Genomic DNA, 26,811 nt, shown 5'->3' on the forward strand with positions numbered 1-26,811 from the left:
TTTTGATTACATCCACGTTTCAGCAACAGGTTTTACTACTACCTTAGAATGATTTACAAACATTTTGTTTAGAAATAAATCTATTATCAAAATTGGTTCGAGAGTGAAATTTGGTCCGTGATGCACCTCTTGGATAATACAAGAAACATTATACCCTTTCTTGTATTGTGTAGTATAGATTTTCTGTTCTAAATATAACTTGAATGACAAAAGGCAAAATAATAATCTTATCAAAGCAATCACGCTATTTCTTGTCGTGATGTCTTGTGTTTCAAATTAATGTGAACCAATCACTTCCTTCGCTTTTGGTTGATACAATATCCTGGATCCTAATCTGCTTGATGTCAAAATCTGACCATTCTTTGTCAGTGAACTGTATCCATTCTTATCAAACCAAATTTCAATGCTACAAGTCTACTCAAAATAAGAAACCAAATGTTTGTGATCTAAATTCTTTAAATTTCCCATTGCCCCAAAAGCACAGGAAATTCGTCATAGGGTATCTCATCCTCTGATTTTTTAATCAAGGAATCGATTTAATTGGACCATAACAACTGTTTATTTTGTCATGAAGACATTGAAATAACATTTGATGACTGCAAATTTATTAATGCCTTCCAGAAAGATTTGTATCACTGGTTGTTCCAGAAATTGCCTAGTCTTTCTATTCTGTCAAAAATGTCTGTCTGTCAAATTTGTATGATATTTCTGTCAAAGAGTCATTCCATGACTGAAATAAAAATAAACACATCAAATCCAAACCGAATTTCAGAGAGAACTATGTCATTTTTCATTCTTGAAATGTATGCTGTGAAACTGTGCAGGTTAGTAGAGGAGTTGAAACTTCATGTATTTGTTTTTTGTTGATTGTTGATAATTTCTTGAGGCTTGTCTGTGACCATTTCTCATATGTTAACAGGCTTGCCTGTTAACATTTCTCTCTTATGTTAACAATGTACTATGCCAACATGTTTTGTACATTTGAAATTTAATAAACTTGAAAAAATAATTTGCTCACATATTTGGCGCGCTTCCGGAAAAAGGCCGGACGTCATGTGGTAGCCAATGAAATAGCCGATGATCACACTGGCTCAGCCAATTAAAATCGGCCCCGTCTGACCACATGACAGTTTCCCTTTCTAATCCAAAACTTGGTTTGTAATTTTTATCGAACAAAACGACGTCAAAATTACAATGATTTGTACGCATTCCAGGTTGACGTTGGTTTTGAAATCGCTGAAATTAAAATAATAGTACTAAAAGGATGTTTGTGTTGTGTTCCTCCGACACGACAAAGCAGGAGTGAATGTGACGTCATAATCAGTGACGCGAATGCGCGAAAAAAAAGGAAAGTGAAGGGACTTCCCTCTGAGACAATTAGAAGTCGTGACGAAACCACCTCCCGTGCAACATTTGCTTTTCTTTTTCATGATGTCATTTGCATTCACAAGCGCACATGTGTTCAAGTCACTAAAAGTAATGTTTAGTTAAGTATTGATGACCATGTCAGCAGAAATGATACTTTGACATGGTTGCTAATGTATTCGTCAGTGCAGAAAAAGTTTGGTGCTTCGTATCACATTACTAGTTAGTTAATTAAATAGGACTGTTTAACCAGGCAGGTGGGTGTGCGCGGGGGCGTGTTTGGAAAGTGAGAGTAGAAAGAGAATTGTAGAGCTTGATGCTCCCGTTTTCTTTTTCCTGTCTGGAATGCTATAAGTGCAAAGACTTTTGTGGCATGTGGGACACATCAGCTTCATCATGTTGGGAGTCAGACGTCCAGAGGTGATCCTCATCCTTTTTGGTGTGCTTGTACCCACGTTCTGCTGCGACTGGCTACAACGATACACGGACTTGAGTGACAGGTGTCTGTCTCTGCTCTGGGACCTGGTCAGTATGTCATCCTCATGGTCTTTTGCCTGCTGTCTGTGAAACTAATGAAATTATCTTCCAGGGTGGTCCCATCACAGAAGAGGAGTTTCCGCTTCCGTTCCCAAGACAACTTTACAAGCGGGTGGAGAAGTCTCAGGTGAGACCTGCTTGTGACAGCCAATCAGAGTGCAGACGTTGACCAGAATGTCGCTCTTTGCAGACGGCGTGCAAAGTGACCTTTGTCCGCAACAACTTGGGACACATTTTGGATCTTTACCAGCAAGTCAACACCTCCAGAGTGGGCTGGGACGCGGACATCTTGGAGGAAATGCTCATCGTCATGCACAGACAGAAGGAGGAGCTCAGCTTGTGTGTATGTATTCTCTTCTTTCGTATGCGTCTCATTTTGACACCAAATGATTGTATAATCGAGAAACGGGATGATTTGGGAGACGCTTGCAATATACCCACCTGTTATGTTCTGTAGACCCTCTTGGGCTTGAACCGACTAGTTGACTTTGCAATCAATTGAGCAACAAATCAATCACTTGACCAAATAACTGCCCATACGAAATCAACTATCGCCATCAATTGACTAGTCAACTAACCCGCCAGTGGACACGACCAATAAAATTATCAACTGACTATATAACCAACCAAGTGAATTACCAAACCTAGAAAGCAACGTATCAACTAAACAACCAACCAATTGATCGACAGAACAATTAACTGATGAATCAATTGTACCAACAAGCTCTCTCTGCTCATGGGAGGAGTGGACAGAGTGCAGCAATTCGTTGACTTGTCGACTAGTCAAGGCGTCAGCTTAAGCACTGTACAATGACTTTTCCAGGTTGAGGTCAATGAACGGCGATGAGGGAGTGACCCAGCTAGTCAACAAATAATCGACAATCAAATGAAGTGGCAACCATTTGATTTTTGATATATCAAATTTCATCTGTGCTGTATGTGCACATACAGCACATTTGACAATAAAGTTGTACTTGATACTTGATTTCGTTGCAGTACATTTGAATGAAAGATGATTTTTTTTCAACCAATTAATTGATGGTCTACATCGATGGATTCTAAAAATTAGAACAGTGGCTTAGTGAAATGACAACTACAAAAAAATACTCCATAATAATGAGAAATGGCATGACATGGTCAGGTCAGGTCATAACTGCATTCAACTAAAATTGGTGATAGAAAATGACAGGGGCCAGGATATTGAAAAAAAAAAGAGTCCGATTGGGATTCAGGATGAGGAATTTTAGGGAAAAAAGAATTTCAGAATAATTTTAGAATGAGGAGACTGCATATCCCTTCCTAGTTTGGGAACTTTTTTATCGCTGCTTATTATCTGCACTCATGCAGTTATGTCAGTAGCTGTCAACTTCGTCATCAACCGTATTTCTTTTTCTTTAGGTTTCACGAGCGAAGACCGACGGCTGTTTTTCCAAAGCGCTGCGCCGCTACTACGTTAGACTGACCAACGCTACTCTCAACGGCACTGTGAGTACTCTTTGAGTTACAAGTAGTGCAGAGGGTGCGCGAACATGCAATTCAGTGTGTGTATGTGTGTGTGTGCAGGATGGTGACAGCAATATGTGGGAGTTGATCCGGAGCGAAACCAAAATGCACCTGCAGCAGATGCACCTGCTGGTGGCTGCCATGTGACCTGCCGCCAGCCGGGGGCGCCGTCTGACCACGTTTCTACTGCTGTACTTGTCATATTTATGATCTATTTAATATTTATTCTCTTATTTTTGACACAATGAAAATGTTTTTTTACAACAACGTCTCCGGTTCATAATTTAGTCTCTGCCCTCTTTGACTGTGGACACAGGAAGTGACATGCTAGCATGAGTCAGAATTTCATCTTGAAAACTCCCTCTCAAATTCCCTTTTTTTTTTCCTTTTTCCTTCTGCTCTCACTTTTTTTTCAATTGAGTTGGTGGTGAAAAACGTTAAGACATGAGTTGTCTTGGGTTAGCTTGTTCTTTTTCATCCAGAGCCGACATTTACACACGAGCGCGTAGAGAAGACAAGCACATTCATGTAGTCCTTTGTCGCCATCTTGTGGCATTTCTACTTGAATTCAGTTCCTTTTGGGATGAATTCAATGACTGGGAGACTTCTGTCATGGGCTCGATCCCAAACGCCAGTCACAGCGGGAGCAACGAAGGTTGTGCTCATATATGGTCTGTGTCAAACCCTTTTCCACATTGGGGTGTGACTCACAAGCAGGCATTAAGCTGGTGCATGTTTTCAAGTTGACTTGGGAGTAGTTTGGGGGGCGTTGAAAATGGTGGTTGGTCAAGGCAGAGTCTATTTCCACTTTGATGAGGTCACAGGGGCGGAGCTTGAGCCTGGCCACAGGATCGGACATAATTTTCGGGAAAGAATCCCTGCCGGTCGCGCAGGATACCCTCATACCAGCCGTCGTCGTGGCGACCAGTCACATAGATGACATCGCCTTCCTCCATGGACAGTTCGCCGGGGTCGGTCGCTTCATAGCGGTATAGCGCCATCACTGGACACACGCGAGTCAGCCAAACTTCACCGGTTTGACACTGAACAAAAATCTCACAAATCCATTGAACTGCAATCATCAAGATCTTAAGTTATCATTTAGTCACAAAAATCTATTGCTATAAATCGCCACATTCTCATGGTTAGTATGACCGTTCGCTGGGTTTTTGGGGGGTTCGGCAGGGACTCGTTATTTTTGGCGGCATGGCTCAGTGAGAGTGGTTGTCTCCCAACCCAAAGGTTGGGGGTTCAATCCACGGCCATTGCGACCATGTCGCACTGTCCTTGAGCAAGATACTCCAACCTCAGTTGCTCCTGATGCTGCATCATTAGTTAACTCATTCAGTACCAGCCAATTCTAGACCAAGTCTGAAAAGACGTTTAAAAACGTCTTTGGGAGTGAATGAGTTAATGAGGAAACAGTGGAAAGCACTTTGAGTATCAAAGGTAGAAAAGCACTCTGAAAGTGACAGCCCATTTATTCGCTGAAAAAACAAATGACCCATTTGCTGTTTTGGCCAAAGCCTTTTCGAATAATAATTGTGCTCGTTAACATTATGTCGCATCACATTCCCTGCACTGCAACACAGGGATTCAAATGCCATCTAGTGGGAGAGCCCTGAAGTGTTCTGCCTGTCACTATACACCGCTGGCTGAAAAAGGCAAACAGTCACATAGTAGGTGGAAAGAAATTATCCTTATCCTTATCTGAGCAATCAGGTAAAACGTGAGCGCGTGCTTCAGTACCTTTCTCCAGGTAATGCGGAGGGGCACCACCGAGCTCCTCAACTGCCGTGTCGTCATCCAACGGCGGCGGCGGTGGAAGGGCTGGGAGCTCCAGATCTGATAGCATAGCCAGGGGACAATGTGAGTTACATCTCGGAGCGGGTAATTGGGACAGCGGAATGGGGCTTCAAAGTTCACAGTTGGCCCAGCCAAAAGCCAAAATCAAACACCAAAAGTCAGTGTATCACTTGGCCACCCAGTAGAATTATGGAGCAAGGTCATAGCGCATCTCACCTCCGAAAGTCCACGTGTGATTGTAGCAATAAAATTGAGTTAGGAGCCTCAGTGAAGGTGCGGTTGTGGTGCAGTTTGCAACTGGAGCTCTCCTTACCCAGATGCTCCAGATGAGCAGGCAGGCCCAGCCCAGCGCAGGAAGAGGAGGAAGGCTGAGGGGGGGCCGGATAGGAGGGAGGCGGGGGAATGAGCACCGGCAGACGGGCAGCAAGGCGGGCAGGCGGGAAGAGGCAGCGTCTGTGGCAGCGGGAGGCGGGGCCCGAGCGGACCCTCAGCGACACGGAGCGGGTGGGGGGCGGGCGCGCTGCCTCTCCGCCTGCGACCGCAAGCGCAGCAGATGCAGAAGAGCAGAAGACAAGGACGGGCAAAATTTGTTTTGTGGATCGCCACAATGCATCATGGGAAATACTCCAGTTTTGAGTGCCGCTCAATGTTGAATCCTTTCCAAGGTCACTCGGATTGGTAATGGTCAAGACCCAGCCTATGGAATTTGCTCTCCAAAATACATTACTGATCCTGATAGAATTATTGTCACTTGTTCAAATTTCGAAGGTCAGAACTGTTTTAAAGTTCCAAACCACAGCGGACCTGGATAGTTCCTCACGACATATGTCTTTGTAGTTTATTGGCGAGACAGGAATAAGTGATTCATGTTTGTGTGCATGTGTGTGATACCGTCTAATTCCTGGGTTGGTGAGGGAGGGGCCGGAAGCTCTGGCTCTTCAGTGAACGGCAGAGGAAAGGCGTGATCGTGGTCTGGGGGTGGGGGAGACAGCGGGGGGAGGCTGCTCTCCTCCAGCACTGCAGAATGGCAATGATGTCATCAGCATCGTTAGCATTATGGTGGTCAACATCATCAATGCGCTCATTGTGATCCTTCTTGTCATTATCATCATCACTATTATCAATGGACCACTCATGAAGTAAGACTAAGTCACGCCGCCAAGGTGACTCTCCTCACCTGTTTCTAAACATGGGGGTGGAGTTAGTGGAAGAACAATCGTGGTGGGCGGTGTCACTGATGGAGGGAGAGGTGGAGGGGGCGGAGTCAAAGGCATTGCAGAATCCAACGGAAGGGGCGGAGCCACGGGCATCTCAGAGGAATCGGGCAGAGGGGGCGGAGCCATTGTTTCGGCAGAGTCGATCGGATGTGGCGTAGCCACAGAAATCTCCGACAAATCTTGTAGCGGGGGCGTGGCATTCCCAAGTAGCGTTGTGATTACGTCACTTTCAGGTAAGGAAGGGACTGTGGGCGGAGCCACAGCTTTCCCAAACGTGGAGCTTCAAAATAGCAGATCAATCAAATCACATTTGAGCGATAATTCGGCAAAGATGTTCTATCACTTATAAATCTAAAATAAAAGTGTTTCTTTTAGAATAGGGTAAATACAATTGGGGGGTTATTTGTGGGTTGACTTTATTTAGGTTAGATCAATTAACCATTTATTGAGTGAGATTAATGATCATTTAGATTAGATCAATTAACCATTTATTGAGTGAGATAAATGAATAAAACAATAATTTTACACATTTATATGAATCAAACTGAGAATAAAAGAAAACCCATGAATGGATCATCAATGCAAGTTAAACAAGCTGGGCCCCCCTGCTGCGGACCACCCCCTTCCCCATCCAATGTCCATCCCTGCCCTGAGTTATTGAAATGTGCAGTACCTGCCACCGGAGTGCGCCACTGCACCCTTGAGGCCTTCTGCTGCAGCTCTGCTGGACCTGAAAACCAAACAAGACCAACAATTTGAAGCTTAAATTGGCAACAGCGAGTAAAGCACAAAACAAAAACCTGATGGATGAGCCCGGCTTCCGGATGGTTCCGCCTCCCTCGCCCGCTTTCCCAGTCAGCTGTTGGGGGCGACATGAGGGGTGCGGGGGGCACGCAAGGGGACAAAAAGGGGCGGTGGGGGTGGAGGGGATAGAGGGGGAGGCTTGCAGCATCAATGGAAGCTCAGTCTCAGAAAACAATAAGCGGCAACAAACTCTAAAGGAAAAAAAAAGTTTTTCCCACGCTCACCCAACTGTGTGCATGTGAGTGAGTGTATGTGCGTGCATGTGCGCATAAGAACATGAGTGTTGCCGCGCAATGTAAAAGAACTTTTAAGGAAGCTTAGTGAAATGTGTGTGGGCAGTATGTGTGCGTGCCAGAGAACAGGAAATGGCTGGCTGCGGTAGCAGCCACATCCTCTTAGCATAGACGCTGACTCTGATGTTGTTGCGTGAGGCAAAAAATGTTTAGATGATTGACAGCTGGCCGAAGACGGCGGGGTACCTTGACGCCGTGACCCAAGCCGTCCAACTGCTGGTAGCTGATTGGCCGACGGCTGTAAGGTGTGCACGGCTCCGGAGGCACTGCTGGGGTGGAGATCTTGGGCCCGCGGGGGAGCCGTCGCACTGCCGTGAAGCTTCCGATTTCTCGACGGGAAACTTTCTCCCGGTGCATCTTCACCGTCTAGCGTGCAAAAACATCACAGTCACACAAGATGTTTTGGAGTGATTAATAAACACGTCCGCGATTCCATGAACGGTAGCCGGCGCTCTAATGAACGAGTGTCAGTGAACACAACAAAGGCTCCTAGCGCTCATGCCATTTGTTCTCATGGCGAGAGGAGCCACAAATTGCTCTCCAGTACGAATACTCTTCCTTTTACAATCGGGAAACTCGAGTAAAAGTCAAAGGTCAATCCCCTAATAATGTGTGTGTGTTTGTGTAATCCTTACGCATTAAGATTCGCATTTAAGACAAACAGACACACAAGAGGAAATTCTTGCAAATAGGGTTCGAGACTGTTGTGGTTTGCTGCAGTGCGAGTTGGGAAAAGTGGACAATGGAGACGTACCTGCCCGAGGAGGTTGATGGCCGACTCCATGTGGCCAAGCTGCTGGCTCTGAGCATCCAGTAGATTTAGCACACTGGTAGCTAGCGTGCTAATTTGGTAGGCGATGCTGGCCAGCGATTGGGCAGTCAGTGACTTGGTCTCCTCCAATGCTTTGGACGTGTCATCCCCAGACTGCAAGGACGACATATCACATAAGCTCTAACTATTCCCCAGGCCTCGTCTAGCATTGTGTAGCGTAGTCGCTAGCACTAGCACGTGTGTATATCTATCTGAAATACAAAATCACTAGCTGTGTTTTAGACATTTCCTCTGATGTATTAATTTTCTTGGGAATCTGAAAGAAATATTGACCTTTTTCTCTCTTGGCATTGTTATGACACCCAACGACATAGGAGGAGTGCACCATTTTAAGAGCAACCGATTAACATCTTCTGCAATCAAAAGCAAACAATCGAATGCTATCCACCCTAGATGAGTAACAAAAAATACAAAGGGGAAGTAACTTCACATGGTGACCCATTACACAGCTCTAGAGTTTAATATCTATTACAGACTCACTTGCACTTAAAGTATTTGTAGTGCCCTATGCATACGTCTTGCAGCAGTCACAAAATTGATCGAGAAGTGGTAGAAGCCTGTCAAGTTGGACTTGTGGGAGGAAGAATGTTTGTTTGCAGCAGTGCTGTGACAGCGTGGTGTTTGTTAGTTAGTTCGTAGTTAGTTGGTAGTGGTGTGACTGGCCTGGATGTAGTTCTGGCAGCAGTAGTCTGCCACCTGAATGAAATTGTTGTAGTTTTCCACAAGAAGCTTCCTGGACTCGGGAGCCTGGTTGAGGATCTTCGCCACTTCTTCTTTCAACTCGTCCGCCTTCATGTCATCCAATTCTGCTTTACGTGTCCGCTCTCTTAACAGCACACACAAACGTTCATACACAAAGCATTAAATGGTGTGACAATGATTATGTTGAAGATGAAGTCTGGTTTGATGTGATTCTGAAGCACCTGTCCGTCGTGAAGATCGTCTCTTCTCTTCCGATCCTGCGGCTCGAATGATTTGACAGCAGCTGCACTTGGCACCTTTGCGTGTGTGTGAGAGAACTCGCGTACACGCGCCTTCCCGCGCACTTCCTCTTTGCCTTTTATGCACGTGCATGCGCCAAACCCAACGCGTCCCAGTTGTGATGCGCTCGACAAGAAAATGACTCAGCCGCGCCATCTGGTGGTCATACCCTTACATGCGCAGTTTTTCCAAATCGATTCCTCATTCACTTTTTAGACTCCAAAAAAACTTTTATTCACAACTTGTGTTCACACTCAGCTTTATTCACGTGTTACTGAGGGTCTAATGTGTACTTTTTTTTGTTACTAAGGGTCTGGTTTGAGGTTTGTTATTATTGAGGTTCATGTGTGTATGCGTGTTGTTCTTGAAGGTCAGGTGTGTTGCCATGAGCAACCACTGGGTTCCAGGGCGCGTGCTTGCGAGCATTCTTGTCGGTCTTGTGGAGCGGCGTCAGGTGACTGGTCAGGACCAAATCCCTAAAGAAAAAAAATATCTGACAAATGCCTTCCGTGATGGAATGGTGCCTCACCTGGTCCCATATCCGACCTGAACTGCTGGTACGAAGCCACGCCTTGCTGGACGGCCCTCAGTTTGGCGTCGTTCTCTCGTCGGTATTTCAGCTCTGCCTCCACGCTGGCGCGTAAGTCTTTCTCCAACGCCGAGAAGTCGATGACGTCACGCCGAGAAGACGACATCTCTCAATGGTGTCGGATGCACTCAAGGTAGGTCCCTGCTGCCAGAAACGGTGCGCTTACCCATAATGCATTCGGAATTTGTGACGCGCCAAGTCGTGGAAAATCGCATCAAGTCAAGTCAACTGTATTTATAGAGCACTTTCAAACAGCCATCGCTGCATACAAAGTGCTGTACATGGAGCAATTTAACATGCACTATAAACAGTAAGACATCACTTGACAATCTACGACACACGCTCAGCAATTGACAGAAATCTAAGCAATAGGCCCCAGAGGACATAGAAACACCCCTATACTGACTTAAAAAGAAATCTGCCCATTAGTACCTTCTCAATATGACGACCAAACAGAACGAGTCTCATACCTTTCCAAGATGGCGGTCGTGCTCGCATACGCACTGTGGCACGGGGTATATTATTAGGGTTTTTGTTGTGCGATACCGATAAAGTGCTTTGAAAACTTAACCATTTAGTGTGCTGTTATTGGCACACTCGGTTGTTGAAATAATGTTAATACACTTCAAAATATACCAAATATACATAAACACGTCCTTACCAGCCGGACGATTGCTTGATTCAAGTTTCTATGGCAACTTCTTCCCAGGCAATTGTCTGCTCGGACCTTCGATTTACAAATTACAAAACAAACTACACGGCAATGATTTCTTTTACACCCTCCGCCCAAAAAAATTAAATAAAAAAATAAACACAAACACGAGCAATTGGCGATTAGCGATAACTGTTGTGGCAAAGCAACGTTTGTGCTAAACCAATGTTACATGTTAGCTTCTGTTATCAAACTGGCGTTATTGTACAATGCTAACTTTCACGCCTTCAAACTATCAATTAAAGCACTTTCATGAATGAATTGAACGTTTTTACCTGGTCGCTGTCTTTGTTGGCGCTGGTCGGGCAAACGAAAACTTTGGTTGCCATGACGACGGACGGAACAACAAAGAGGCCAAAAGTCTCCTTTTACGCAAGGAATACGTCAAAATGTACGTCAGATAAACGTCTTTCGAAGAATGCCATGAGTCCTTTAATTTACGATCCTATAATATATTTCTGTGTATCTTTGAAAACAATAAAAATAGACAGATATTTTCTTTATCGTGTTACAGTCCGCAAACGTGCACAACATATTTCATGGTGTCCAAAAAAAAAAAGTTACTGCTCCAGCAACAGTGAAATAATTTGAAACATGATCATCCTACATTTTCTGTTTGATAACTAGAACGTGCGTTTAAGTAGGAATATTTGAGCTTTTTTCTTCTTTTGGTCAAATGTTAACTTTTCAACTGGATCTTGAGAATCTCGCACTGGACATGATCTGAACATCTCAGAAAAAAATCGAATCTGTTCATCAGATTATTGCTAATGATCTTATTGTCTGACATCATGTGAACATCTCACATAAACAATGATGTCATCATTTGTCTTTCGTATCTCAACACAAGTCTTCCTTCCATTTCCTCTTTCTGGGCATGTCAGAGGAAGGTGTGGAAGGAAACGGCGACTCCTCCAAGTTGTGCTCTTCCTAGCTGGAGCACAATGCGACGCAAGCATATTGCTCCACACCAAGAAAAAAAAAATCAATATTACGTTTCAACAGGATCAATTTTAGTGAGGTAAATTTCATGCTAAAATGTGGCGAGATTAACATCTACATTCATCCCCAAAAACCGAAGCAGTTCATGGCTCGGGTCACTTTTGTGTCTTACAACTCAAAGCTACCAGCAACATAACTGATCAATGCTCTTATAAAACACTGTTAAAAAAAAAAAAATAATAATAATAATAATAATAAGGCAATGTTTTTCAAAAGATGGACATTTTTGAACAGATTCATAGGATTCTGTCAGTTACATGAAGTGAAGGGCATTACTATGTTTCCTGGAGAAGTCAAACTTTTAAGGTGAACGTTATCAAGATAAAAGGTGAAATTTATCATGTTATTATAACATTATAATGTGAGGCTAAAGTCTTTAAAAAACCTTTTTTTACTTGTGTGGCAGCAATAAGCTTGTGTCCAAAGCACCCTGCTGGCATTGATGTTGCTCTGTCTTGTGGAAGGACCCGCGTCTCTTTTGGAGTGCACGTCTCAGATCCGAGTTGCGGAAGGTTGCACGTGCGCAGTGGTGCTACCTCTGCACAAAGACGGTGTGGAACTCGTTTAGCATGAGCTCCACAATCTGGCTCTGGAAGACCATGTGGATGGTCATGTTGGCCGACTCGGTCTGCGGGCGCAACAGCGTGGGCCCGAAGACGATGGCCATGCTCTGGACTGACATTCGGTTGGCGTCTTTGTGCTCCACCACTCTGTGTGCGGAGGAAGTGGAGAGTCAAAAATTAGGGAAGCCTTCAAGTTGGGGGAGACGGCGTGGGATGGGAAGGCGGGGCCGGACGGGAACACGTGCCTGAGCAGGTGCCTGAAGAGCAGCTCCATCGTGTCGTGATTGGGAAGCGGCAGCGAGCGCACCAGGTCCTTCATGTAGGACACGCGTAGGCTGTAGTCGGGAATTTCTGCTGGACAAAACGCGGATGCCTCAGGGAAGAGCGGCGCAAGATATGGCGCATTTGGACAAGCGCGTGCTGATGCGGGACTGACGGATGGCGGCGATGAACTTGTCGAAGAAGCTGAAGGGGAAGAGCGGCTCGGGAAGCTCGCGCAGGAACAGCTTGAGGGCTCCCGTCAGCACGTGGATGTCCTCCCACTGACCGTCGTCCACATCCAGATGCTCCTCTGAAAACAAGCGGGGGAAAACCACAATCACGTCCAGCCACTCCACTTCGTCATCAACATCAGCTGGGTTCAAGGTCCACTATCCAGCAAGAACACGCAAATGCGGTGATTGGGAAACGAGTGAATGACGGTGTTGGATACCGTGATCGGCTTTGTGTCGCAGCTTCTGGATGACGGCCAAGTTCCCGCTTACACGGTAGATGCCGTCCACATCAAGACCTGAACACACACACGTATGCACGGACGCGCTCACACACAAACTGCATCAACATCTCTGGAATGGGAATCATCTCAAAAAAAAAAAAGTGCTGACATGATAAGGTGTGCGTGTATGTGTGTGTGTGTGTGTGTGTGTGTGTGCTACCTCTCCTCTCCACAGCTTTGATGCACTTCTCCACAAATTTTGGAATGGTTGTGTTTTCCCTGTGACACAGGGTGTCCAGATGGCAGCCGAACACGTTGTCTGAACAGAAGGACAACGACACGCCGCCGCGTCACATCGCGCGTGCCTTAGTCACGCGTGGACACAGTGGCCTGGCATCGCTCACCTCGTATGTACCCCTTCTCCTTGACGCTCTGCAGCGTGGGCCTCCTCTGGAGGAAGCGTCGCAGTTTTGTGCGAACTCGCGTCTGCTCCGCGTCGGCGCCCGACAAACTTCTGTTGCCTGCCAAGGCACGACAACATCTTCAGTGACACAAAGTTGAAACACGCGCACAGAAAGTAATCACAAGAAGGCAGCGGCGGCGCCCGCTCCGACGCGAGGCAACGAGGGGGGGCATGTCTTCGGATGAAATCACTTACTTGCCCGTTTCCTGTCTTTGTCCTCTTTGTCCGAGGCCCCATCGTCATCATCGTCCGACGCGTGCTCGTGATCCTGAAAGACACGCCTCCACATTTATGACTGTGTGTTTGTATGTGTGTGTTTGCACACGCAGAGAGAGTGTGTTTGCCTTACTAGCTGTCTGATGGTGTCCTGTACGACTTTCAGCCAATCAGCAATGATACTCTCTGTGTCGTACTGCATCAGATACTCGCAACCTTGCCGAGTCCTCAGCTACACGCACACACACACACACAAGCATATCAACAAAAGCCGGAACATCAATGATGCGCGACTGCAGTCTTGAGACTGACCTCAAGGACATTCTTCTTAGACGACTTTTCCTTGGGTGCCCAGCACACCGAAGCTCCTCTCAGTTCCACCGTGTATTCCGGAACAATCTGGGAGGCCTTAGAATGAGTGATGAGACGAGACAAGACGTGAGCGTGGCAGGAGTACTTTTGGAGGTCAAGGTGAAAAGTCAGCCACCATGTTACTGCTGGGCGCAGACTTGGGGTCCCGGTGGAAAGTTAGGATGCCGCCATGCAGGACAGTCCAAGATTGACTCCAGTTCTTCCTGTCAGCACAACCATTTGGATGACAACAATGACAAAAACGAGGATAAAACAACAAGAAAAAGCCTCACCGGATCTTCTTGCCGTTATCGACTACTTTGGTCTTGTTGACGATACCAGCCTTCTCCAGCAGGTGTCCCTGCAGGCACAGACAGAAAGTCACATCATCACTGTCATCCAATGCCTCGACATGGCCGACCGTCACCAGGGGGCGCCCGCAACCCGGGTTAGTTGAGCCTGTCCAAGCGTGTTCCCATAGCAACCGCAAACAAATGGAAGCGCAAGAATACAACAGCAGTCAGTGGCCAATCAAAGGGCAGGATCTGCGTGTACCTGCTGGGAGTCTGAGCTCCTATCGGACAGATTCCTTCTCAAGCTCAACCTATCACAGAGCTTGACACACAATGACATTATCAGCACGCGGGTGGGTGTGTATGTCTGCGTGCGTGTGTGTTGGTCGGTGTGTGTTTCAGTGTGCTTATGCGTGTGTGTGTGTGTGTGTGTGTGTGTGTGTGTGTGTACCTGCGTGGTGTCCGGCGAGTCTTTGCTGAAGTCGGCGAGGTTCCTCCAGTGTCGCGAAGCAAACGTCTAGGGAACACAAGCAAGTTAGGCAGCCTGCCGCTCGACACGTGACACGCGGCAGCAAGCCGATGGGCGCCAGCCACAACTTACGTCCTCGGCCACGCTGTGTCGCCATGCCGCGCGCTGATCGGGCTTGCCGTTTGCCATCCGGAGGCCATCTTGGCGCTCCAGGTGCGCTCTGGGAATGATGTGCTGCCGAGCATGCTGGTAAACGTCATACAACATCGAAAAACATGGTGCGGGTTGTCATAGGGACGGGACTGCAATATTTGCAAAACCCAGATCGCAGAGTTTTGTGTGCCAGTTTGAGATGTGAGTGAGTCAAGTTTTTCACCAAAAACAATTACAAGTTGTGTATTTCAAACACATAGCGACTGCTCACTTAACCCTAACATACAATGAGAAAGACCACAGACACAGGCTAACGATTAGCATGGACGTGGTAGCATTAAATGATCTCTGCAGAGAAAAGGCGACAGTACCGTTTAGCTGTATGCATTGTTTTTGCATGTGTGTCATTGATATTAATTCTATTTCACTCATTCACTCCCAAAGACGTTTTTATATGTCTTTTCAGACTTGGTTTAGAATTGGCTGGTACTAAATGAGTTTAATGATGAACCTATGTATTTTGTGCTTAACGCTAGGGCTGAAATGATGACTAACATATTCCCCAATCACCACATTGGGATTTTTGAGATGGTTTACTACAAATTGTTGAGACTGTGTATGTCTACCAGCGTGCATGCATGTGTATGATGGAGGAAGGTACCATCATGAAGACGGTGTCATTGTCGTGCTGCGCGTCGACGGGATAATCTTCTTCTGGCAGTGGAGGCTGCAGGTTCAGTTAACACACACAGCACAAGCAAACAATCAAAAGTGAGTAATATAACCCGTGAGCATCAAAGTGCGCCAATGATCTGGTACCGGGCCGTCGACGGGCTTGGCGGGTTCATCCGTAATCGTGGGGGCAGCGTGGGGTGCCGGCATAGGCGCGTTCCAGGAGGTGGCACCAGACACTGGGTTGTAGTAGTAGAGCCTCCCGGAGTTTTGATCCATCAGCTGTTCCCAAATCTCGCAGCCAGACTGGAGGTAGAGATGGATAGCCCTTCAGCATTTAGCCCACTTAAGTTCCTCCCCCACCCCTCATATAACAGTCCAGTGATTCTCAAATTGTGCACCTTGTACCACTTGTGGTATTCTGGCTCCCTCTAGTGGTATGTGAAATAATTTCTAATTCATGATTATTATTTTTATTTTACTTTTGAGGAGAATATACTTATCTGTAAAATCGGTTTGTTTTGAAACTTGAATTCAGGTACAGGTTATATTTCACTTTCATTTGCAGCACATTTAACTGAGTCATAATTTAAGAAAGGTTGCATTCGTTTTCCTAGATTTTAATGTTCAAACAGTACTCAAAAAAATGTGAAATATATGTTTTGAGAATAATGTGCAAGGTAAAGCGTCTTTTGTTTACCTGCGGCGAGGGTGTCGGTGACGAAGCGGATGGGACGGGTGACGAGACCGGGGGGGACGACGGGTGCGGCGAGGGCGAGCGTGGGTGCGACCAGGTGCTCTGTCGAGTCAGTGGGTGGAAGTAAAACACCCTCCCACTCTCCTGGTCCGTGTGCATCTGCAACAGAGCCCCTTCACAATAAAATAACCTACTTCCTGTCACTCTTCATGTGGACATTTTCCAGCTCTCCGCCCAAAAAAATCATTCACATTGGGATGATTCGTAATCTCAAACGTTAACATTAACGTTAACGTTAACTTATTTTAAATGTACTGTCCTCAATCAGACGTATGGGCTTCGTCTGAGTGAGAGAGTGATGCAAGAGAGTTATTTGTAGCTTTTCATATAAAATCTTGACATCAACATTTGGCAAAGTGAGTCGGTTAAAAGCGATCTCTTTTGCTTTTTTTTTTTTCCTCAGTTGCCTCAATTCCTGCTTGTGCAAGTATCAGATGAAGCCCCAACACGTCCTGCTTTATATTGCTTCCATGAAAATAAAAGCTTAATTTTCAAAATAAAAGTCACACAATTCTTTTCAACATCCAAAATCTGCACACACTGACCTGCCATCCTTGTTGAGTGGGGCTGAGTGGGGAGAGGCTTATTATTTCAGAGGAGGTGCTTGAAGAGGAGAGGGTGGGTCCTGCGGTGGAGGGGGCGGGGTCAGGCAGCTGCGATGGCTCAGAGGCGGGATCACAGGTCTGCTGGTGTCAGGACACACACACACACACACACACACACACACACACACACACACACACACACACACACGGATGAATGAATATTTCAGGCTTCTTCCTCGGGTTTCTCGTGTCAGCCAAAAGCCGTCACCGTGGCGACAATAAGCAGCCATCAAATTCCTCATCATGCCTCGCTAGCCACAGTGGTGACATCCCATCAACATCAACCTAATGGCCTATAGATGCCCCCCAGATGGCTTGTCAAAATGAAGCTACGACCCTCTGGTCAACATAGTTCCTGCTTGGCTCCCACAAGACAAATTCTCTCAAACATTGGTGACAAAACTCTCTATGTATGTTTTAGTGAGCACTTGTCCTTTGTGAAAATCAAGTGCGCACACATCACCATGCTGATTGAACGTCATTTTTTGTTGTAAAAGATCATGTGACAGCGCCTGGAATTTCGACATCTATATGTCCCTAAACGATGAATCAATTATCAAGGCAGCTGTCGATTAATTTGATCATCGATTAGTTGTTGATTCATCGAGGAATTGTTGGACACCCACAATGGACATTTGTGATGACAGCCAAACTGCTTGTACACGGTGAGCGAATCGTGAAAGGTTGCGGAATGTCGCAGATTGCACATGGTAGGCGGTGGGGCCTTTACCTGATTGGGAGGCGGAGCCGGGTTCAACTCTCCAATCAGAGCGTCCAGGTGCAGATCCTGGATGGACTCATAGATGTGATTGGACTCTTTTTCCTCTTTGTGTTCCTCAATCTCCTCTGGGTCGTCGCTGTCCTGTTCACTGTCCTCCGTGGCCTCGATGGTTTCCTCTTCCTCTTCCTGTTCCATTTCTTGTCGCCCGGCCACAGCCTCCTCTCCGTCTTCCTGCGAGGGTCCACCCTCGGACTCTTTGAGGGCCTGCACATCGGGTACAGTAGGCGTGTCTACGGGGATGGGCAGTGTGTGGGGTCGGGCGGCAGGTGGGTCAGCCGGGATGAAACCAATGTTTCTATGCTCCTCGGGCAGTGTTTTCGCCGTTACGCCGTCGGTTTTGTCGGCACAGTCAGGACCCAAGGGGGCGCCAGAGTGGCGCGGCACTGTGGCGAGGGGCGGCGGCAGGTCCAGGAAGTCTAGCGGGACGCCAAATGTGGACATGCGATTTTCTGTCTTACGGTAGCCACCGGACGTGTCCGGTTTGAGCCGGATGGGCACTTCGTCGCCGGGTTTGCTTCTGGTCCCGCCGGGCTCCTCCAGAACCTTGGGAACGTGGACCATTACGGGGACCGACACGGGGACCGGGGTCACTACCGGAGTGGGGACCGGGGTTGCCTCAGGAGCCGGCGGGTGGGCAAAGTCCAGAGGTGATGGCGCGTCGGGTGGGAGCTCCTTGACATACTTCGCCGGGATGTAGAAGGGTTTGGAGGTGTGGTCGCGCCGCACCTGCCACCAGTGGGCGTTGGTCTTGGCCAGCAGGACGTAGCGCTCGTTGGGCTTGATGGAGATGATGGAGCCATCGCGACCCTCGTACTCGTACTGGAACTCCACCAATACCAGACCCACACCTTCAACAAAAACACAACACAGGGCTCAAAATCACAGACCCGAATTCTTTGACTTCACTGTCAAAAAAATTCAAGTCATTTGTGACATTTGCGGAGGACGGATGCCTCCGCCAAGTCCATGTATCTCTGATAAGTGGGCACCTCCAAGGGTATGCGCCCGCTTATATCGTGCTCATTTGCCAACCAAAGGAATTCACCAAACCACCAATGCAGCATTTCATCCTTTTTCTTGTCAAAATGGAAAAAAAAATTTGGGCTTACTCTGCTCTTTCAATAACTGTTGGGGTTGGTGCTGGGTGTCAAAAAGTTTGAGACCCACTGGCTTCCTAAACGCGATCTCATCTCATCACAGAGTGCTAAAAAAAAATAATAATAATATCGGCTGCTGGCTAATGCTAAAGCGAACCCAAATCTGGTGAAAAAGTGAAACAGACTAACCTTTCCCCAGCAAGGCGGGCGTGGTTGCCATGGTGATAGCAGACTCGCCCCCTCAGCTTGACGGACAGGCGGCCGCGCCACGGGTGAGGGGTGAAAGGTTAAGCGTAACCATCCGCAATCTAAGAGACAACAGGAAGTACAAATTTCATCTGAAATGGGGCACTGCGCACACAAAATGGTTGTCAGTGGAATGTTGGAAGCGCTCGTGTCCACCCTGTCATGACATGTCCTAACCTACACTCATTCACACTCACACACTCACCAGTCAACACACACACCATGGTACAAACACACAAAGGTGGCAACACGCACACACACCAGTCAATCAAGAACAAGTAGCACCACTCAACATACACACACCAGTCGATACACACTGAAACAACAGTCAACACACACGTCAACATACCCAAACATTACAGTCAACACACACGCACACACCAGTCAAGACACACACCGGTGAACATATTGACGCCAGTCACCACGCAAGTCAACACATCGGCTTTTCCATGTATGACGTCACTTCTGTCGCCAAATAAAGATCATATTGTTTCGTGCGCACACACAACACGCAAGCACGCACACACACACACACACATACACAGAACAATAGTAGGAGGTGCAGCTCGGCCTTGTTTTGTTGACAGAGGGAAGTGTCTGCTTCCTGTTCGTCCAAAGCCCCACCCATCGGTCACCACCCTTCGGTGACATCACAAACACGTGCCCGCATGCATACACACATGCACATACAGTGTGAATGTTTTATATGTGACTTAGTAAGTTAGTGCAGAGAGCTCCGGGTTCAAAGTCTTGTGACTTGTTTGACATGGCAAAGTGACTGACACACTTGTCGATGGTCACACGATGCGCGCCCACACACACACACACTGTGTTTCTTGGTCACAAAACAATAGTAAGACTGCTTCAAAGTCAAATGAAGCAGTTTCGTCCCTTGACTATGCTGTACAAATCATGCTGTTCTGCTTTATGGGATGGACTGGTCGCCACTCAGTCACAGAGCACATCTGGAGACAACCATTCACATCGTCCCTGAGTGATAACAACTTTACAACTCAATTTTACAAGGAGAGTTTTGGAGTAAAGTTGACTTGCATCGTAACATTACATTCAGCAGCATTTTGCGGTGTGCAGTGGCCTGAAGAGGCAGAGAGAGAAAACTTTCATCTATGGAGGAAAAGCCAGCAACCACAAGTAAGTTAGCATTGTGCTACAAAACAACAACTTGCAATATGAATATTAGGCAACCTTGGCATCCTTCCGTGAGGTTCAGGTGAACAGAACAGTTTTTTCGCATATGAGCCATCACTTGATCTTTTTTTTTTTTTTGTGTGTGTGTCTTGGGACCAAAAACAAACACCCGTGACCTTTGATTCCTCAGGTGGCACTGCATGAACAATTGGCATCATTGGGCGAAGAATGTCACCACGTTTGCTCAGTAACAATTCAGAAAACCACTTTCAATTAGAACAGTTTGTCGCTACATCTACAGAGGCGAAACGCCGCCGGCTTCTCTGGGCCCGAGCTCACTGATACAAAGTGGAAAAGTGTGCTGGGATCGTACAAGCGCAGATTTCAAATTGTTTTGGGAAATCATGGATGTCGTATCCTCCTGCCAAAGAGAAAAAGGACCATTCAGATTGCTCTCAGCGCGCCGTTCAAAAGTGAGCATTTGGGATGGGATGAAGGTGTGTTGGAGTCCATGGCCATGGGTAATGTGCATATCTGTGAAAGCACCATTAATGCTGAAAGGCACATACAGGTTTTGGAGCAAATTATGCTGCCATCCAAGCAACTTGTTTTTCAGGGACACCCCTGCTTTTTTCAGCAATGCAATTCTAAGCCACATTCTGCATGTTACAACAAAAAAGAGTGAGTACTAGACTGGCATGCCAGCAGTCCAGACCTGTTGCCCATTGAAGATATATGACACAATATGAAGTGCAAAATGCGACAAAGGAAACCTCGGATGGGTGAGCAACTGAAGCTGTACATCAAGCAAGAATGGGAAAGAATTCCACCTGCGAAGCTTCAACAATAAGTGTCCCCAATTCCCAATTGCTTATTGAGTGTTGTTAAAAGGAAGAGTGACGTAACACAGAGGTAAACATCCCCATGTCCCAGGTTTGATGAAACATGTCGCAGGCATCAAATTCAAAACGGGTGAATATTTGCAAAATAATAATAACAACATATATCTGTTACAAAATTAAATATACCTGTATTGTCTTTGTTATGTATTCAATTGAATATACTGTAGGTTGAAAAGGATTGGAAAATCAGTGTATACTGGGATCATGAACATTTTACACAAGGCCCCAACTTTATTGGAAATGGGTTTGTACTTCTGCTGCTATCATATTGCAACAATATACTACTTGTGCTCTGATGACACTGAAAACAACTGCTCCTACTGCTGTGGTATTAGATTACTAATTATGACACTGCTTTTATCCTACTACTAATAGTACTGCGATTCTCAAAAAAATATTACTATTGTGGCCACAATGATAATACAAATGCTTCTAACACTATGATACAACAATTAAACAATACGACCATGAGTAATTACTAATACAATGACACTACCAATACTCTGATAGCTCTAGGACTAACATTAGTTTATTGTCGTTAGTATAAAGTCCTATAAAGCAATTATATATTACTTTAAGATACACTACTTGCACACTAGTAGTTAAATTCTACTGTAAGTACTATTACAACTATAAGGCTAATGCGATATAATAACAACTACGAACACCGTGATACAACTACAACGAGAATATAACTAAAAGTAACGTAATAGTACTACAATCAGTAGAAATACTGCTCTTTGTACTTGACGGCGAGTTCGAAGCATGAAAGGAGAAAAAGGTTGAGTACTTGTACTTGCTTCTTTCTTTGTGGGGTGGCGTGCACGCAAGCAAGCAAACACACCCAACCACACCGCACATTCCAGCCGCACGCGCACACGCACGCGCGTAGGAGCACAACGCTAACAAGCTAACGCAACACACACGCCACTTAATGCGCTCTTCCTTCCTTCCTTCCTTTCTTTGCCCAATTACTTTGCACAGAAACGAAACTACAAACACAACCCCACGACGAGTACGACACACTCGAGCTCGACAAAATACGCGAATGCACAACTAGCTCCATGACTGTGTGCGCGTATGTGTTTGTGTACATGTATGCAAGTGTAGTAAAAAGTAGTTTTGAGTTACCTCGAGTCCAAGGAGAAGCACAACAACAGCCATGACGGTGGGTCCTCGTGTACCTGTTGTGTACTTGTGAAGTACGTGTGTTTGTGCGTGTGCGTGCGTGTTTGTGTGCGTGCGAATGTGTATGTGTGTGTGTGAAAAATCATAGAACAGGTTCCTCTGTTTTTGGCCCCGCCCACCATCAAGACCTGCTCGCTTCGGCTTGCCCCACTCGCCCCGCCCCCACATCGATCTCGTCCCGCCTACCCGGAAATGAGCACTTTTTTAAAAATTAACTTGGAACATTGAAAATACAAACACTCGCAGAGAATAATACAAATTTGGTAACAGTATATAAACTAAAATAGGTCTATAAAACAAATAAACCAATAAACAAAGGGGATTCATCAGTAAAAAAAAGAAAAATCGCCATTTCCATTCAAAAGAACACCACACAGGATCTAAAGGATAAAAATAAAAACAATAGATATATAGCAATGTCTGCACATATTTTCCTCGCATAATTACTGTACGTATTTCTATTTTCTTAGGGCATAAGAAAAACAGTCAGTCATCAATCCCGAGGAGGGCTTACTATTTCTAAAATTGGCGCAATGTATATGGTACTTACCCATCAACAAAATAATGGTAACCAAGTCCGCAATAAAAAACTGAAATGAGCGCTTCGTGTTCACTGCTCCGATGTTGACGCTCCCATGGCTCCATCTGACGGCGGAAAGTTGCTCTTGCAGCAGCGGCACCTGGTTGTCCTCACCTGACGTCATCGCTGCCTATCAAAACAGAGACAGTAACGCAAGAAAATAAAGTTAAATAATAATAATAATAATAAATGAAGTCAATTAAATAAAAAGCAAACAGACTACACAAGATAAAACAAATAACATTTAATTCTTGAAGATTTCAAGTCAGCATCGACATGGCATTTCGCATTTCCAACAGATGTCATTCATTACAGACCTCCACCAGACTCCCTCCTTCAAAAATGGTACGCTCCTGATTTGTGCGCACGCGTGTGCGAGTCAGACGGTGCTCGTGCCCGCACGTTCGTGACCGCGCTGGTGCTGATGCTGCGTACATGAGGCAGCACTTTACCCGCCTCCAGATCGGCAGACTGCGTCCAGCGCCAAAGTGATGACGTGAAGGTCCGCCCGACTTTTATCATCATCGTCTTGCTGCTCCTCTATCTCTGCATGACAGCACTGGAGCACCAGGCAATCAGGTGTGTGTGTGTGTGTGTGTGTGCGTGCTTGGGCTGTTGAACATGTGATGACGTCAGCGCTTCCTGTCGTGTCGTCTGGGGGGCAGTTGGCCTCGCTCTCTTTCTCTCCCTTATTCTCAATTTCTCTGTTTCTCTCTCATTCTTTCACTATGTCTCTCGCTCACCTTCTTTATGTGCCTCTAACTGCCTATCTCGACCACTCCCTCCTCCAGCCTACATCCTAAACAGCTGAGTCATCTTGTCTTGACTCTTCCTCCCTTGAATGTGAGTGTGTGTGTGTGTTTCAGAAAACCCTGAGTCATGTCCACCGGCCTGGATGACAGCGACAACGTGTTTGGTATGTAACAAGTACTGACCTCTGATGCTAAAGTCAAGTTTTGGCCATGTCATGTGACATGATGACATCAGGTGTTGGTGTGTGCTTGTGTCAGAGCTGAATTCGGTGATTCCCGAGACAGAGCTGCTGGACAACAGCATTCAGAAGGGGCGGGCGCAGCTGAGCCGGAGGCACCGCCCCTCTCGCTCCCGTTGCCATGACAGCGTCAGCTCCAATGATGACAACGGAGATGATAGTTTGGACAGGAAACAGGTGCTTACCCCCACATGCACCTGTGTCAAGGGGACCATGTGACATGATAGCACCTGACCAGTACGTGTGTGTGTGTGTGTGTGTGTGTGTGTGTGTGTGTGTGTGTGTGTGTGTAGGACAATGGAACGTTCTCTGTCCACTCTCCTCTCCAAGTGACAATGCGAGGCTCTTCTCCTTCCCCCGATTTGCTGCTGTCGCCACGTAGCTCCCCCTTCACCTTTGACACGTCACTGGTGGGTCACTCACATGTCAGCATTCAAAATGTGGGAAAAAGAAACCATCCACTACCGACTGATATTTCTCAGGTGCGTCGCTTGCCGGATGATGCCGGCTTGTCATTGGCTGTGGCCCCACGGGCACGCTACCACCAACTAACAAATGACACGACTCAAGAGGCTTTGGCCACGTCTGCGGGCTTACTTTCCAAGTCCTGCCCTGCCTCCTCTGACGCCTCGCCCGTTTACACTCGAAGGAGCAGGAGGCCGGACAGCGAAGGTACGCACACAAATGCACACGTACGCCTAATATGACTTTGTTTTTGTGTGTGTGTGTGTGTGTGTGTGTTTGTGCGCGCGCACGTGCACACATCAGTTCTGGTGTCCGAGTCCAGTCGAGAGTCGAGTCCTGCCGACCCTCTTCCCGTACTGATGGACCAGAAAACCAAAAGACGCTTCCAGGATTTGGGGTGAGCGCGGCGGCCGTGTTTGTGTTGAGTAGGCCCCGCCCCTTATTGTTGTGATGTCACTGAGGCTTTTGTCATGCGATCAGTGTGACGCTCAGGCGCTCGTACCTTCGAGTGAAGAAGGATAAACTAGACAAAAGAGACAAACGAGCCAGCGAGGGGGGCGGCAGGTGAGTTTGAGCACAACTAACACACACACACACACACACACACACACACACACACTGACACACACTGACCTCGGCGTGCCGCCCAGGGACACCTCCGACAGTTTCCAAGGGCGAGAATGTTCATCGTCATCTTCACGAACGTCCACATCCTTCGTCTCCTTTTCCTGGTTCTCTTCATCGGGAACGTCACCCGGATCCCCGCGAATGCACACCGCCACTGAACACGCGCCTTCAAAGTCTTGCTCACAGGTATACGCTTCTTGTTACTGGTAAATGCTTCCTACTGCTTGTCAAAACTTCCTGTTCATTGGTCTGTACTTCCAGTTTCTACAGAACACTTCCTGTTGATCCGCATACACCCGTTCATTCCTTCCTGTTCATTGGTACATGCGCACTTCCTGTTACGAGTAAACATTTTCTGTCCCTCAGTATGCACTTCCTGTTACTGGGATGTTCTTCCTGTTGTTAGTAAGCACTTCATGTTCTCAGGTACACAATTCCTGCTGGGACATCCTTCATGTCTTTGTTTCCTACTTCTGACATATATTTTGTTAGCTTGTAGCAGTTAGCACAAAGTTGCTATAAGACAGGGGTAAGGAACTCAAATCATATGATCGGCTTATCAGCAAGTTCTGTCGAGGCCTGAAACAATGATGAACAATTGAATCAGGCGTGTTGGAGTCGGGAGGGATCTAAAACAGGTAGGATGTGGTATCTCGAGTAACCGGAGTTCCCTACCCCTGCTATAAGGTGTTACGTGTGACATGGCATCACACAGAGGTAATTGATTGGGCAGAAGCAAAGAGAAGGTGACAACATGTCTCCTCAAACAGGAAGTAGGAACAAAATGTTTTGTTGCATGTATTGCAGGAATCAACTTTGAGCGAGGACTTTACGCCTCCTCAGACGTCCTCGTCCGTGTGTCCTCACGTGGAGTTGTCCTCCTCTATGTCCTCCTCGCACCCTTACCAAACACTGTCGCAGTCTTCTGACGAGGTAGTGCATGCCCGAGCACATGAGCACAAAACACAATTATTATCTTGGCAAGCGCAAGTCAGCAGTAAACTAACGCTTAGGAGATTTTGGATATATCGGCTGTTGTTTGGCTTATGGTTGTTTGCTTTCGAATTCATTTTCCAAGTTGATTTGGATACTAATTAGCCTATTTCACAAGCTTGAGTGGCTTCTGCAAAGCCTGCCAAATGTCAAACATCACGCGTATGTATGCTGCTAATGATGACGCTGACCGACGATGACTCTGATGCTGGTTTGCGGGGCGTGCGTGTTAGCTGGCCGACGAGGCGCCGTGCGCGGTGGTGTCGTGGACGAGCCAGCAGGTATGCGAGTGGCTGCGGGAGCTAAGCATGGACCAGTACGTCCCCGAATTCCGAGCCGGACACGTGGACGGACGCTCGTTGCTCCAGTTGGACGGCGGAAAGCTCAAGGTGGGCGCGCGCACCGACACCCCAGCCACACACACACACACACACACACACACGTGCAGAGCAAAAATTTTCACTTGTATTTTTGGTAGTTTTACTGTTTTGGTTCTTGCAGGGTCTCGGCGTGCTGAGTTCGTGCGACCGTGGCGCTCTCAAGCGGCGGATCAAAGTCTTGCAGACGGCGGCTGACAAGAACAAGAAGGGCAAGGACAAAGATAAAGAGCGCCGGAAGCAGCGCGAGGAGCGCTGGAATTGAATGCTGCCACCCGCTGGGGTGGGGTGGATGGCAGTCAGAAGGGGGCCGGATGGCGTGCGGCCTTGTTACGAATGGGATGTCCAAATATGGTCAAAGCGCAGGTGTCTCTCTCCCACCTATGCAAAAGAGACGCAAATGGTTTTGTGTGCAAGATGCATCTTGTCATGAGCGTGCTTTCCAATAAAAGGCCCCTATTGCGAAAGAACAGGAAGTGACGATCTCTAATTACGTTACTAGTGATTTGCATGAAAT

At 46.7% G+C, this 26,811-nt stretch overlaps 5 protein-coding genes across 10 annotated transcripts; 2 read left to right on the forward strand and 3 right to left on the reverse strand.

The window, feature by feature from the left end:
* The first annotated feature begins 1,738 nt into the window (after positions 1 to 1,738).
* On the forward strand, positions 1,739 to 3,552 carry ifnphi1 (interferon phi 1). Its single transcript, XM_086132899.1, has 5 exons — positions 1,739 to 1,890; positions 1,955 to 2,029; positions 2,093 to 2,245; positions 3,301 to 3,387; positions 3,466 to 3,552. The coding sequence occupies exons 1-5, from the start codon at positions 1,762 to 1,764 to the stop codon at positions 3,550 to 3,552; spliced, it is 531 nt and encodes a 176-aa protein (XP_085989025.1). The 5' UTR covers positions 1,739 to 1,761.
* Positions 3,553 to 3,608: 56 nt separating this feature from the next.
* On the reverse strand, positions 3,609 to 9,448 carry abi3a (ABI family, member 3a). 3 transcript variants are annotated; one of them, XM_086134080.1, is made up of 11 exons: positions 9,281 to 9,448; positions 9,021 to 9,183; positions 8,280 to 8,450; positions 7,712 to 7,891; positions 7,229 to 7,287; positions 7,102 to 7,158; positions 6,389 to 6,708; positions 6,103 to 6,228; positions 5,525 to 5,743; positions 5,155 to 5,250; positions 3,609 to 4,408 (listed from the first exon to the last, which is right to left on the reverse strand). In XM_086134080.1, exons 2-11 carry the CDS (start codon positions 9,150 to 9,152, stop codon positions 4,224 to 4,226), a joined length of 1,545 nt encoding a protein of 514 aa, XP_085990206.1. In that variant the 5' UTR covers positions 9,153 to 9,183; positions 9,281 to 9,448; the 3' UTR covers positions 3,609 to 4,223. The 3 variants fall into 3 exon arrangements, with proteins under 3 accessions (XP_085990206.1, XP_085990207.1, XP_085990208.1); XM_086134081.1 differs by lacking the exon at positions 5,525 to 5,743; XM_086134082.1 differs by lacking the exons at positions 9,021 to 9,183; positions 9,281 to 9,448 and adding an exon at positions 8,838 to 9,012.
* A 117-nt stretch (positions 9,449 to 9,565) lies between these two features.
* dnaaf19 (dynein axonemal assembly factor 19) lies at positions 9,566 to 10,972 on the reverse strand. 2 transcript variants are annotated; one of them, XM_086134121.1, is made up of 3 exons: positions 10,915 to 10,972; positions 9,885 to 10,068; positions 9,566 to 9,814 (listed from the first exon to the last, which is right to left on the reverse strand). In XM_086134121.1, the coding sequence occupies exons 2-3, from the start codon at positions 10,031 to 10,033 to the stop codon at positions 9,670 to 9,672; spliced, it is 294 nt and encodes a 97-aa protein (XP_085990247.1). In that variant the 5' UTR covers positions 10,034 to 10,068; positions 10,915 to 10,972; the 3' UTR covers positions 9,566 to 9,669. The 2 variants fall into 2 exon arrangements, with proteins under 2 accessions (XP_085990247.1, XP_085990248.1); XM_086134122.1 differs by having other exon boundaries at positions 9,885 to 10,071; positions 10,915 to 10,968.
* Positions 10,973 to 11,048: 76 nt separating this feature from the next.
* On the reverse strand, positions 11,049 to 22,352 carry arhgap27l (Rho GTPase activating protein 27, like). 2 transcript variants are annotated; one of them, XM_086134063.1, is made up of 21 exons: positions 22,205 to 22,352; positions 18,966 to 19,084; positions 17,629 to 18,527; positions 16,839 to 16,979; positions 16,237 to 16,392; positions 15,684 to 15,842; positions 15,526 to 15,591; positions 14,844 to 14,957; positions 14,694 to 14,759; positions 14,505 to 14,564; positions 14,243 to 14,310; positions 14,086 to 14,173; positions 13,911 to 14,006; positions 13,732 to 13,830; positions 13,578 to 13,650; positions 13,324 to 13,440; positions 13,140 to 13,238; positions 12,917 to 12,994; positions 12,641 to 12,775; positions 12,450 to 12,555; positions 11,049 to 12,351 (listed from the first exon to the last, which is right to left on the reverse strand). In XM_086134063.1, exons 2-21 carry the CDS (start codon positions 18,994 to 18,996, stop codon positions 12,174 to 12,176), a joined length of 2,829 nt encoding a protein of 942 aa, XP_085990189.1. In that variant the 5' UTR covers positions 18,997 to 19,084; positions 22,205 to 22,352; the 3' UTR covers positions 11,049 to 12,173. The 2 variants fall into 2 exon arrangements, with proteins under 2 accessions (XP_085990189.1, XP_085990190.1); XM_086134064.1 differs by lacking the exon at positions 22,205 to 22,352 and having other exon boundaries at positions 16,839 to 16,976; positions 18,966 to 20,255.
* Positions 22,353 to 23,204: 852 nt separating this feature from the next.
* Positions 23,205 to 26,764, forward strand: samd14 (sterile alpha motif domain containing 14). Of its 2 annotated transcripts, XM_086134090.1 has the most exons (11): positions 23,206 to 23,420; positions 23,708 to 23,757; positions 23,852 to 24,009; positions 24,126 to 24,242; positions 24,315 to 24,504; positions 24,601 to 24,694; positions 24,778 to 24,861; positions 24,948 to 25,110; positions 25,732 to 25,857; positions 26,151 to 26,306; positions 26,419 to 26,764. In XM_086134090.1, the coding sequence occupies exons 2-11, from the start codon at positions 23,721 to 23,723 to the stop codon at positions 26,557 to 26,559; spliced, it is 1,266 nt and encodes a 421-aa protein (XP_085990216.1). In that variant the 5' UTR covers positions 23,206 to 23,420; positions 23,708 to 23,720; the 3' UTR covers positions 26,560 to 26,764. The 2 variants fall into 2 exon arrangements, with proteins under 2 accessions (XP_085990215.1, XP_085990216.1); XM_086134089.1 differs by having other exon boundaries at positions 23,205 to 23,420; positions 24,126 to 24,504.
* Positions 26,765 to 26,811: the final 47 nt, after the last annotated feature.

This window comes from Hippocampus guttulatus, chromosome 16 (assembly GCF_054856545.1).
Source record: "Hippocampus guttulatus isolate MCC_2025c chromosome 16, RoL_Hgut_1.0, whole genome shotgun sequence".
NCBI classification, from domain to species: domain Eukaryota; kingdom Metazoa; phylum Chordata; class Actinopteri; order Syngnathiformes; family Syngnathidae; genus Hippocampus; species Hippocampus guttulatus.